This window comes from Lipotes vexillifer, unplaced genomic scaffold (assembly GCF_000442215.2).
Source record: "Lipotes vexillifer unplaced genomic scaffold, Lipotes_vexillifer_v1.1 scaffold70, whole genome shotgun sequence".
Lineage (NCBI taxonomy): Eukaryota > Metazoa > Chordata > Mammalia > Artiodactyla > Lipotidae > Lipotes > Lipotes vexillifer.
The window spans coordinates 1876571-1888099 of NW_006789896.1; the positions used below are offsets into that span (position 1 = coordinate 1876571).

Genomic DNA, 11529 nt, shown 5'->3' on the forward strand with positions numbered 1-11529 from the left:
CAGCAGATGCCCCCTCACCTGGCTGGTGACGTCTGAAGGCATGGGCGAGGGGGGCTTGGAGTAGGTGGCATCCTGGGAGATGAAGCCAGAGTCGTGGGAGGAGACGCTGGAGAGGCGGGCGCTGGCGGTGGCTGGCTGTGCCAGGCTGCGGTAGCGACAGGTGGAACCAGGTGAGTATGTTTGGGCACCCCCAGGCCACGGGGCTCCGCCACCCTTGGCACTGCTACTGCTGCTGGGGGCGCTGGGGGAGTGAAGGGGGGCGCACAGCAGCCAGACAGGGAGACACAGGGGTGTGTGTGGAAGGGCGACAGACGAGGGTGGGGGAGAGAGGTGAGGGGCAAAGGAAGGAAAAGACAATGTCAGACTACAAGGTCCTGAGACCAAAGTGCCACAGAGGAGCTGGGTTCCAGGACTGTGGGACAGGGAGGGGCCTGGGCAGGGGACCACACTGAAGAGCTGGCCTAGCGCCTGCCCCCGGAGCACCCCAGTGCTACCTCCTCCTCTGCCATCAAGAACAGTAGACCTTAGGTTAACAAGGAAGAAACGGAGTCACCCAGCATCAAAGACTTTCCCAGTTAGGCTACAACCAGACATTAAGTCTGATCATGACTATCTTCTCAAAGTCTGATATTTGCTATCAAATCCTAATTGAACGTCTACTGCGTGGTGACGGTCTGTGTGGGGCTTGGACTCACCATTGCCCTCATCCTTTCCGCCCCCCTGAAGGGTGTCCAGCCCTCTGCAGTTCACATCCTCTATGCAACCATTTCATCCCTGGGCAACGTTCCTGGCAATGAAGGTCGCCTTCCTCCTGAGCATGACTGGGAAGGTCCCCAGCCTCCACCCTTGGTCATGGGTGTCCCCTGCAATCAACTCTCCCCTCCTGTGCCAGTCACCCACCCGCGGTCTGAAGAGCCGCCAGTTGACGTGGACCCTCCTCTCCCTGCAGGAGCAGCTGACTGCTGTGACTGGCTTACCGCCCATGCCCCGGTTGCCCAGCCAAGGTGGAGCTGAGGAAAGGGTGCCTCGCACAGAGGGGTCTCCCCGCCAGTAACTCGCACTATGCTCACTGCCCTCCCGCCGAGGAGCCTTGAATCTTAAATAGCTCTCCCAATCCCACCCAGGAAGTGCCCCTGCGCCTGAGCCTGACCGGTGACCGAGTAAGACCTTTGGCCTCTCCCTGGCTCTGCAAGACCTCGGGGCCCAGCTTAGGCTGCGGTTCGGGCCTGTGGCAGCTGCCCAGGCACCAGCTCTCAGGAACCAGCCAGGCTGCAGTGTCCATAAGGTAATAAGCCTGTAGCCTCAGCGCATGTTCCCCAATGCCTCCACAGCCCTCCCCACCTTAGATTCTTACTATTGCCCCAGCACTGTGTTGAGCCTGGCAGACTCTAGTGGTTAAATGCTGGGATTCTGTACCTCAGCTTTCCCTTCTGTGAAATGGAGACAACACCATACCTGATACGGTGGTGTTAGGATTCAATGAAGAAAATGCATAAAGCATTTAGCACGGCACCTGGTGCATACTTATTGCTCCATAAACGAAGCTGCTGCCCCTCCGCCCGCCCCCAACACACGCCTGCACTAGCAGCAGTCTTGCAACGAGAGAAGTTCCCCCTATGCTTGCACATTCCTTGGTGACGTAGGAGTTGTGTGAATTCTGGGGCCCTGAAGCTATTCTTGATGCACTTCTGGTGGGACCTTCCCGATTCCTTGCTGCAGTACCCCTGCCCCTCCCTGCACCCCACTTCAGCCCCCCACTGACCTGCACATACTGGACTTCCGGGAGCTGGAGCTGCTGGGCGATGAGGGTGGGGTCTGGTAGGACCAGCTGTAGTCTGAGCCCTTCAAGTCTTTGATCACCTGGATGGGGACATGAATGGGGTCACTGGAAGCAGCCCTGCCCTGCAGAAAGCCTCATCCTTTTCCTGGGCCTCCCCTCCGAGGGCTAGTAGGGCCAGAGGCCCCCTGCTGTCTTCCCAATTGAGAACCCGGCCCCAAAGGAGATCCCTGGGAGTCTGAAGGCCCCTGCCCCCCAGCCTTTTCCTAACACAAGCTCCTCACTCAGGGGCAGGAAGCAGGGCTGCCAGAGGGCTGGTGGGGGGGGATGCCTGGGGAGATTCTGCCCCCTCTGCTTCTCAGGGAAGCTGCACAGGCCAGGACTTGGGAGAACCTGGTGCTCCTGAGGACTCACTGTCGCTGGCAGAGGAGCCAGGCCAGAGTGACCATGAAGGACACCATGGGGTTCAAATCCTGGCTCTGCTCTGCTCTCGGGCAAGTTCCTGGGTCTCTCCTGGGTTTCTCCTGTGAAATGCAGCCAGTCATTCCTATTTTAGAGGGCCACTGGGGTGAATGAATGAGGTGACCCGTGGGAAGTGCTCCGTGTGGGCTGGGCACACAGTAGGCGCCTAGTGAGAGCAACGCCACGGCGCTGTCAGGTAGGGCTGACCCTAGTGCAATGGGAGCGTGGTGGTGAGGTGAAGTGGGCAGGGCGGCACATGGGGGCAGGAGCGTCTGGGTCTAGGGGAGCTGACGGGTCTGGGTGTGGATGGCAGGTGGGCATCATCAGGCCTTGCTTTCTCAGGGGGATCCTGTGGATCTGGGACTTCCACCCGTCTGCCCCCATTGGGTCCTGGGCACACCACCCCTCACCTGGGCAGATGCTCCTAGATCCCCACAGGTGGCCCTCTGTGTCCAGCTGCCTCCTCCAAATGCTATCCCCTTTTCTCCTCTATCATCCCCAACCAAGGGCAAGCCATCCCCCCCCCTGTCCTGTCCCCAGGGCTGGCCGCACCTGCTCGCTGGCTGGGGGCAGCTTGTGTGGCTCCGCGGTCAGCACCACCAGGTCATCGATGATGCCCTGCAGGTGGGTGATCTCTCCCAGCATGGTCAGCTCGCCGTTCTGATGGAGCAGTGAATCAGCTTCTCGGCCCCGCCCCTGCCCATGCACCCTGGAGGACCAGGCCACACTGGGTCTCCCCTCCCTCACCCCTTCCCACCAACCAACACTGCTTGGGCTGATGTAGCCTCCCAAATCATGGTTCTTGGGAACCCCTCAACTAGCCCAATGGTGGAGACGCTCAGAACGCCTCTCTGTTCCCGAGGAACCCACCACCACAGGCTGCAGGAAGGTGATAAAGGTGCAGAAGCGGCCACGCTCCTCAATTAGGGCCCGGCGCACCGCCTGCTTCTCCGTCTCCTCCAGCAGCAGGTACATGTCGTTCACGTCCTGCAGGGCACTGTCCAGCTGGGGCTGCAGGTCTCCTTTCCCTGGAGGGGTTGGGAGGAGAGGCCACGCTGGGGATGCCGGCCCGGCCCATTGCATCCACAGCTCAGACCCCATGGTGGTGTCCCTGGCCGTGGGGCTGGGCACTGCCATGGGGGCCAGGGGACTGGGGAGGGCAGTTGGGACGCTGGGGCTTGTGGAAGGGCTGGTCCCCAGAGCAGACAGAGAGGACAGATAAAGCACACAGGAAAGATACCAAAGCTGCAAAGCCACACAGGTCCTGGGGTGAGCAGAGCCCTGGGCAGCCCCAGGGCCGCCCTTGGAGCAGCTGTGCTCAGGAGAGCCCAGTGGCAGCCTCCACAAGAGCTGAGACTTCCACCCCCGAGGATACCCTCACTGCCCGTGGGATGGTGGCCCCTCACGTCCCAGGGCACAGGGAGGAGGAAGGGAAGCAGGACAAAGTAGAGCATGGGGGGTCCAGCTGTAGGCCAGGCTACAAGGGGGTGTAGGGGCCAAGAGGGCCAGGGGCTGGGCCCAGGGGACGGGGAACGGGGTGCCTCTGTGTGGGTCCCCCCTCAGCTCAGGGAATGATGCACAAGTACAGCAACAGCGACACCAAGAAGCGGCGAGAGAGACACGGAGAGGCGAGAAGATGATGTAAAGGAGACAGCGAGACAAGAAGTGGGGAGGCAAGAGGTAAGGACTCTGGGAGGGCCTGGTGGGGGCGGGGCAGCCAGGGCCTGTGTCCCCACCCTGCCCAGTCCAACCCCTCTTGGCCTGGCAGACTGACCCAGCAGTGGCCCCGGACTCATCCCTGGCCAGGGGCCCCAGGGGCCCCAAGGGGACTGTGCCCCAGGCCCCTCCCTCTCTGGACCGACCGCCTTCCTCGCTCTTCCTTGGCCTGGAGAGGCTCCTTCCAATGGCCCTGAGCTGGGGGAGACAGACAAATGCGACAAGGACGACAAGGACGGGAGGAGCAGCTGGAAGGATGGACATCTGACTTACCAAGTAGCTCTACAGGAAGGATTGGGACGAGGAGAGGAGAGGAGAGACAGAGAAAGAAAGAATGTGTGAAAGACAGCCGGATGGACAGAGCCACTCCTGGGGGTGGGGGGGTGGGGTCTGGGGGTGCCTGGGCCTGTTGGCCTCCTGCTGCCTCCCTGGGAGGGGAGGTCCTGGGTCGGGTCTGGGGTGCAAGGTGCTCCCTCTGCCCCACCCAACAGGTTGGAGGGTCCTGTGTGCGGGATAGGACCCCTCAGGCCAGGATGATGCCCTGGGATGCCCCACAGGGCGGCGGGGGATACAGAGCGGGGCTCCGTGGGGCTGTGCCTCTGTGGGCCAGCTCTGGGCTCTACCTTTGCGTGCTTTCTTCTGCAGCTTCAGCGTGTCTGAAGATTTCTTCTTGATCTCATGCCTGGCTCGTTTGTACTCTGTGCAAGGGATGAGAAAGGAGCTCTGTGACGGCGGTTTCCGCCCAGTGGGGGGCGGGAAGCACGGGCTGAGCCCCAGACCCACCTTTTGCGTGGTCCTTGTCCAGCTGGTTGGCCGACTTCTTCCAGTCCTCGATGCGCTCCTGCAGTGGGTTGATGAGGCTCTCCAGGAGCGCACTGTGGGTGGGGGCAAGAGGGTCAGGTCCACCGTGGAGGTGTCCCCGTGACACGCCCCCCTCCCCGACCGCAGCGCCCACTCACTTGGTGAACTGCCGCAGCTTGGTCTCGATGCTGCGGTGGCGCATGCACATGCGCGTGAGCGCCGAGCCGATATCCCGCGTGGCCCCTGGCGAGGCAAGCGCGCAGCACATGTGAACGGGCCCGCCGGCGCTTCTGCAGTCCCGGCCTCTGGCCACGAGGGGTCGCACCGGCCCGCGAAGGCCGAGCCGGCACCCCGCGCCCCGCCCCCCAGCTTTCCGCAATCCTGCCGGCCCCAGCAGGCGACTTGATCTCTTCTCAGTATTTACCAAGGCCCTCCTCCGTACGGGACCAAGGTCCTGCCCATCCTGGCTATGCCAGCCTCCTGCAGCTGCGGCTGCTCTGCTGGTCGGGCCAGGAGCTGCCCTTCACCCGAGCTGGGAGAGGCTGGCATCAAAGACCATCCAAAGATCCAACCAAAATCCCCTCCTGCCCTACCAAGAACCCCCTCCAGGTGTGCCCAGATGCAGGTGTGAGAGTGCCAGCACGCGCCCACTGCCTTGGTTCTCACCACCCGAAGGAGCAGGCGACCCAGGTCCCTGCTCCTCGGACCAGAATGCAGAGGAGATGCCAAGGCCAACAGGGAATGTTCACCTGCCCTCTGTGCTCTCAGAAGGGCAGAAGGGGGTGGAAAAGAAGAAGCCACAGTCAAACTCACCGTAGGGAAGCATGAACAGCTGTGGCTGAGGGGTCAAACCAGCCGCCCAGAAGCGAGAAGGGAACCCCCCTTTGTAACATCCTGTCATCTTTCACCCACTCCTGCTTGCATGCCTCTAATGACGAGAGGCTCACTCTCTCTACAAAAAGCCCATTCCATTAGGGAGCAGAACTCAAGGTCCCGACTCTGGGCCTGGTGTCCTCTACCCGGTTCATATTCCACTCAGCCTTTCCAGCTTCCAAGCCCAACCTGGGGCATCCCCAACCTCCAGCCATGCCCCCTCCCTACCTCGAGTGTTGGTGGCCATGTCAGCCACTTTCTGGAAGGCATCCAGGAAGGCCACAGCAGCCAGCACAGTGGTCCTGGGGAGATGGACAGCGGGATGGTCTGTGGGTGAGGTGTCTTTTCTACCCATTCCCTCCCCAGCTGGGGTACCCTCAGCAGCCTCACCTCAGCTGGGAATGCAGCTTTGTGGCCTTGGAGTTGAAGTCCTCCCAGATGGGGTAGGAGCTCTGCAGAGGACATGGGAGAGGAAGGGAGACTCCATGAGGACTGCAACGCTCTACCTGGGCTGGGCTCCCCACATGCCTGGGTCCAGACTCTGGGCAGTTTCTGAGACAGTAGCCCTGCCCCTGTGGAGAGGAAGGCTCCTGGGCTCTCTACGGGGAAAGGCAGCCCAGGACAGAGACCTGGGGCATGAAGAAGCCCTGGCCCTGGGAACAGGCACCTTTGCCCATCCCTCCCTTCCTGACAGTCAGGAACTCTGGCCCACTGTCTGCAATGGTGGCCCACATCCCCAGCGGAGATGGAAACAGTGAATGGCAGGTCCTGTCTCCTCGGGGATGGGAGGGGCCTGGCAGGGAATCTGGGCTGAGCCACATGAGGGGCACTATGTTCCCCTGACACAGCCCAGGATGGTCCACATGGCATGGGGGCAGAGGCACAGTGCCAGGGCTCAAGGCATGCTAGGTCTAAACTGGGGCCTCTGGGGCCCCCACCCTGTGCCCTGGAAGCAACTGCCAGCCCGGCCATCCATCCATCCCGGGCCAGCAGAAGTGGCTCCCAGGCCCGGGGAGGCTATGGCTGCTTCAGAGCCTGGCCAGCCTGCCTGGGACAGTCAGGCCCCAGGCTGAATGGGGCCTTGTGCGGCCAACAGAGCCACCTTTCTCCACCCCCGGCTCCCCTCCCCTCCTGGGGACACAGTGTGGCCTTTATCCCAGCCTGGCCCGAAGTTCCGAGTTGGGAGGGGGTTTCCCAGTAGGGAAGCCAGGCTCTTGGTGATCAAGTTGTCCAGTGAGATCAAGGTTTTTTTCTGGCTAATGGGCCCTCGCATGGCTGTTGGGTCCTGGCCCAATGGCCCTGTGGAAGACTTGATCCTTGAAGGGGAGCCTCAGGCCGGCAAAGCCCCTAGCCCCAAAGTGCTGCCGACCTTCCCTTCCATGTGGGATGGGACGCTGGGAGCTGGGGCTTTTCCGGTGGAAAGGGGGAAGGCAAAGACCCCAGTCCCCAAGGCCTCAGAGGGAGGCTCTGCCAGGCTGGAACCCCAGGGACAGGGCCAGCCTGCAGGGGTGGGGAGAACAGGGCAGCTTCTGGGAGCCTCAGAAACTCCCTCCCCTCCCAGCCCAGCCCAACCAGTGGCCAGGGAAAGCAAATATTTGAGAAGTTCACACAGGCTGGAGCGGGAAGGGGGAGGCTGTGCGTGGGCTGTCTCCGTGCGGCATGGCTCAGGGTAAAGGAGCCCGGGAGGCCACCCCTGACAGTCCTGAGGGCCTGGTGCCTTCCCTCACCTCAACACCCTCAGCCCTAAGCCTTGCCAAGACCGCCAGGGAGGAGGGATGATGCTGTGGGTACAGGGGTCCAGAGGCACCGTCTTGGCCCCCAGAAAACCTAAGCACCCCCAGCAGCCTCTGGGAAGTCTCAGAGGGTAGCAGGCTGGGAGAAGCTGGGAGGACACAGGTCCCTACCCCATTAAAGTCCCCGGCTGGGGCCCACCCCAACGCTTCTGCCCAGCCAGGATGGCTCCAACCCAGACCCTCACAGCCTTGGCTTTCCCGGTGGAGAGGGGACAGGATGGGGCATGGGGGAGGCCAGGCTCAGTCCCTCCTCAGCAGATGGACAGGAGCACCTGGGTCTCTAAGGACCTGAGACTCCACCCCCCACTGGTAACTCATGAGGACCCCAGAGGTGAGGTTGAGGGGCTGAAGCAGCCAGGGCCCCAGGGGTGTCCTCAGTCTTCACCTGGACCTGTGCCCTCACGTGGGCCGCACCCTGGCTGTCAGGTTCTAGAACCCTGGGTTGTTATCACTAGTGACAGGGACTGCTACTGTTGATCAAGAGCGTGCGGTGGGCCAGGCACTGTGTGATCGCATGGAATCCTTACAATGACCCTGTGAAATGAATACTGTTGTCACCCCCATTCTACAGATGAGGAAACTGAGGCTCAGAGAGATTAACCGGCTTGCCCAAGGCCATCGAGTGCCAGGGTCAGGATCTGATCCCTTGTCTGACTGGTCACTACACGTCAGGGATCCACCCCCCACCACTTCTGGAATGCGGGGAGACGAACATCTGGGCATCAAGGGTGGGTAGGGGGCAGGAACTACATGGATGGGAGAGATGCCCAGCTCTGCCCCCAGAGCAGTGGGCTGCTCTGGAGGGGAGAGGTTACATGCTCACTAGAGGTGCTCAAGTGGATGGGATGAGACTGATATGGAGGCTGCTGGGCCCCAGGCCCCTGGCCCCCGGACACTGTCTCTGACCGGGCCCTGGGCTGTGCAGGTGAGCGACTCAGGCTGTAATCCCAGAGAGGGGGCTTTCTGGGTGGCCTTGGGCCAGGGCGTCCTCTCTGAGCCTGTCTGCTCACCTGTAAGGTCAGGATGGGAAGTGCACCGATGTCAGCAGGTCAGTATGGAGACTGCATGGAAAGCACTAGCACAGTGCCCGGCACACAGTAAATGCTAGGTTAATGCTGGTGGACAGAGCAGACACTTGACCCCTGCTTCTCTGCCAGGAGCCTCTCCCACCTGGCCAGGGCCTATGTGTCCGGGTGACACTCCCCACTCTCGAGGGCAGGCAAAGATTATGACCCTGTTTTCTGGATGGGCCGGTGCTGTTGAAGGTGAGGCCTGGGGCTGAGGCAGAGCCCTGGGTGCCACACCCAGCCCTGTCATCTTGGGCAGTCCCTGCCCTTCTCTGGGATTCGATGGGCATCTGAGCTAAATGAGGCACAGCAGGCAGGGAAAGCTCCCGAGGGTTCCCTCCCTATCCCTGAGCTACTGTCCTCCTCCAGGCCCCCCAGTCTCCAGGTGTAGGTCCTCCTCCCCCTACTCTGCCTCTCCCACGCCAGGGTCTGGGCCTCCAGGAGGGCCAGGGTGTGCTGTTGTGGGGCCTGTGGCCGTGCGGTGGCCGTGCTTGCCCTGTGTGGAGGGGCCTCACAGGTAAGCTCAGTCTCCTCAACCTGGCCACGTTCCTCTACGGAGACCCTGCTGCTTCTGTGGCTCAGGCCACAGAAGGAAACAGCCAGAAGCTGTCCCTCAAATCCAGATGATTGACCTCCAGGTGGCCCGGTCCCCTGCTCTGTCCCTGGCCCAAACACATGCATGTGTCGTAGGTATATCGGGAGTTGGCATCACCACAGGTGAAACCTCTCCCAGTTTCCTTCCACATGTCAGAAAATCCTGCCTCAATCACTTGTTACAATCTGGGCCCATTTCCTTCTATCTCATCCCAAAGTGCCTTGCAAATTGCCTGGAGAGGGAGGGAGACAGTCCTGCCCCTCTGCTCTGTGCAAAAGCTGCTGCTCTCTGCAGTGTTTGTGGAGAGGATGCCAGAAGGAGGAGGGTGTGGGAAGGTCCCCCCCTCTGCCAGCCCTGGGAATGGTTGGGGGAGGGTTGTCTGGGCTGCTTGGTCCCAGGAAGGAAACCCGGTGCCAGGGCTGTGATGTCCACAGGGCAGGAGGGGCTGCTGAGGGCAGGGAGAGGCCAGGACTTTTGGGGGCCGGCAGAAGAAGCTTGGAGTGGAGTTGCAGGGGACGGAGCTCTCAGGGGAGCACCCTATACGGGGGCAGTGAGTGGCACCTATGCATGCTGCTAACCCTGTAGTTCCTAGTGAGGGTGGCTCCAGTTCTCTTGAGGGTGGGGGTGCGGGCGCAGGGATCTGGCAGCTGCCCCTGGGGCTGTTCCCCTGGCAGCACTGGGAGCCCCCCGAAGGGCCTGCTTGGGCACTGTGGTGTGTCCTCCCGGGGCCTGCGACGTCACGGTAGGATTCTATGTTGTGTACTTGGGAGTGTGAGACAGGTTGTGAGGCGGGGGTCTGACGAGGTCCCAGTTCTCTCCCCTGCTCTTCCCCTGCCCCACAGGCCTGCCCCAGAGGGGAAGGGTAGAAACGCTGCTTCCTGGCCCCCCCGTCCTGTCGTCGGAGCTGCCCTTCCTCTCTGCCTAGTCAGCCTGGGGCGGCCCTGCCAAACCCTAGCCTTTTTGGGGGAAGATGATCCCCCTCACTCCCTAGACCACCAGTGAGGGGTGAGGACAGGGAGTGTCCAGCAGTCTCCTTAATGACCTTGAGCCATTCCCAGGCCTCAGTTTCCCCACCTGGTAAGCCAGCGGTGGGCCAGGAATTGGTGGCCCGCTGCAGCCTGACCTTGGGTAATCATGGGGAGGGGCTGGAGCTGACAGCCCGGAGCAAGAGTAGCCCTTCCCTGGGGCTGCTCCATCAACGCAACCTTCTCCCTCCTCCTCCCAAGGTGGGGACAGAAGCCTTGGGATGCAGGAACGCTCATCGTGGAGACCTTGGAGTCCTGGAGCTTGTTTTGGGGGACCCGGGCAGCGGGTGCGGAGGCCGAGGCCGGCAGGGAAGGAGTTAACGGTTCCCTGCTTTATTATTTTTCCCTGCTTTGGCGGTGACAGCATTGTCTGGGCTCCCGGGCCGTCGTGGGCGGGGGAGTGGGGGGGATGGTGGTGGTAGGGTGTGGAGGCCGGAGAGACCCCGGGCCCGTTAAAGGGCCGTGGAGTCGCTCCCGGAGCCAAACCCCATTCATGCTTTGGGGGTCTGGGGCGCGGGGAGCCCGCGTGTGCGCAGGCTCGGGTCTGGTCCCCAAGGGGGCGCTGCGACCCGGGCGACCTGGGGCTTGGACCCCGGGCACCACACGGACACCCCGACACACGAGCACCCACACCCCCCAAGACGGGCACCCAGAGACCCGGGCGCACGGCAGTCGCAGGCCAGACGCGCTCAGACAAACAGACACGGCGGCGCACGGACACAGCAGGGCACGGCTGCCCGCCGCCACGCGTCCCCAGAGGGGGCACGCACCCGCACAAGCACTCGCGCGCCCGCAGGGCGGCCAGCCCCGCCGCGCCCCGTTCGTTACCTTCATGTCGTTGACGATGGCCTGGAAGAGCCCTCCCAGGGCGCCGCACTCCTTCTCCGCCGTCTCCATGCTCGGACCGGGCGGCAGCGTCGGCGGCGGGGCGCAGGCTGGGCGTGGGGACCCAGGCCGCGGCGGCTTTCGCTCCGAGGCCGGGTCGGGCCTGCAGCCTCCGGGCTGCGCTCAGCGGCCGGCCGCGCCGCGCTCGGGGATCGCGGGCCGCCGCGGGGCGGCGCGGGCCATGTCGCGGCGGGGCTGGCGGGCGGCGCGGGGACTGGAGCGGCGTCCGTAATCCGAGCCGCCGAGGCTTGGACGTCACGTGGACGCGCGGAGGGAGGGCCGTGGGGAGGGGCAGGGCCGTGGCGGGAGGGGTCTGTGGGAAAGACCGGGCGAGCTCCGGCCCATTCACCAGGAATGGAGCCCGGGCTTTGAAATCCGAGCCCCGGCGCGGCCGAACTGGTCGGGCTAGAGGGCCCGGCAGGCGCAGGCGCCACCGCGGTTCGGGGGCGGCGCTGGGGCGGGGCTGCCCGGCTTGCCCGCGGGAGTGGGACCAGTGGTTGGGTGCCCACTCCGGGAAGGTGCCCAACACCCCCCC

General features: G+C 63.0%; 1 protein-coding gene across 1 annotated transcript in view; it reads right to left on the reverse strand.

Moving 5' to 3' along the window:
* MTSS2 (MTSS I-BAR domain containing 2) overlaps positions 1–11207 on the reverse strand; it is an 18912-nt gene extending 7705 nt beyond the window's left edge. Inside the window, exons 1-11 of the mRNA XM_007462962.1 lie at positions 10938–11207; positions 6020–6081; positions 5858–5931; positions 4915–4999; positions 4739–4830; positions 4579–4653; positions 4229–4237; positions 3110–3267; positions 2792–2899; positions 1763–1860; positions 19–241 (exon numbers count right to left, since the gene is read on the reverse strand). Of these exons, the coding sequence (XP_007463024.1) occupies positions 19–241; positions 1763–1860; positions 2792–2899; positions 3110–3267; positions 4229–4237; positions 4579–4653; positions 4739–4830; positions 4915–4999; positions 5858–5931; positions 6020–6081; positions 10938–11006 (1053 nt within the window). The 5' untranslated portion in view covers positions 11007–11207. The remainder of the gene's footprint in view (positions 1–18; positions 242–1762; positions 1861–2791; positions 2900–3109; positions 3268–4228; positions 4238–4578; positions 4654–4738; positions 4831–4914; positions 5000–5857; positions 5932–6019; positions 6082–10937) is intronic.
* Positions 11208–11529: the final 322 nt, after the last annotated feature.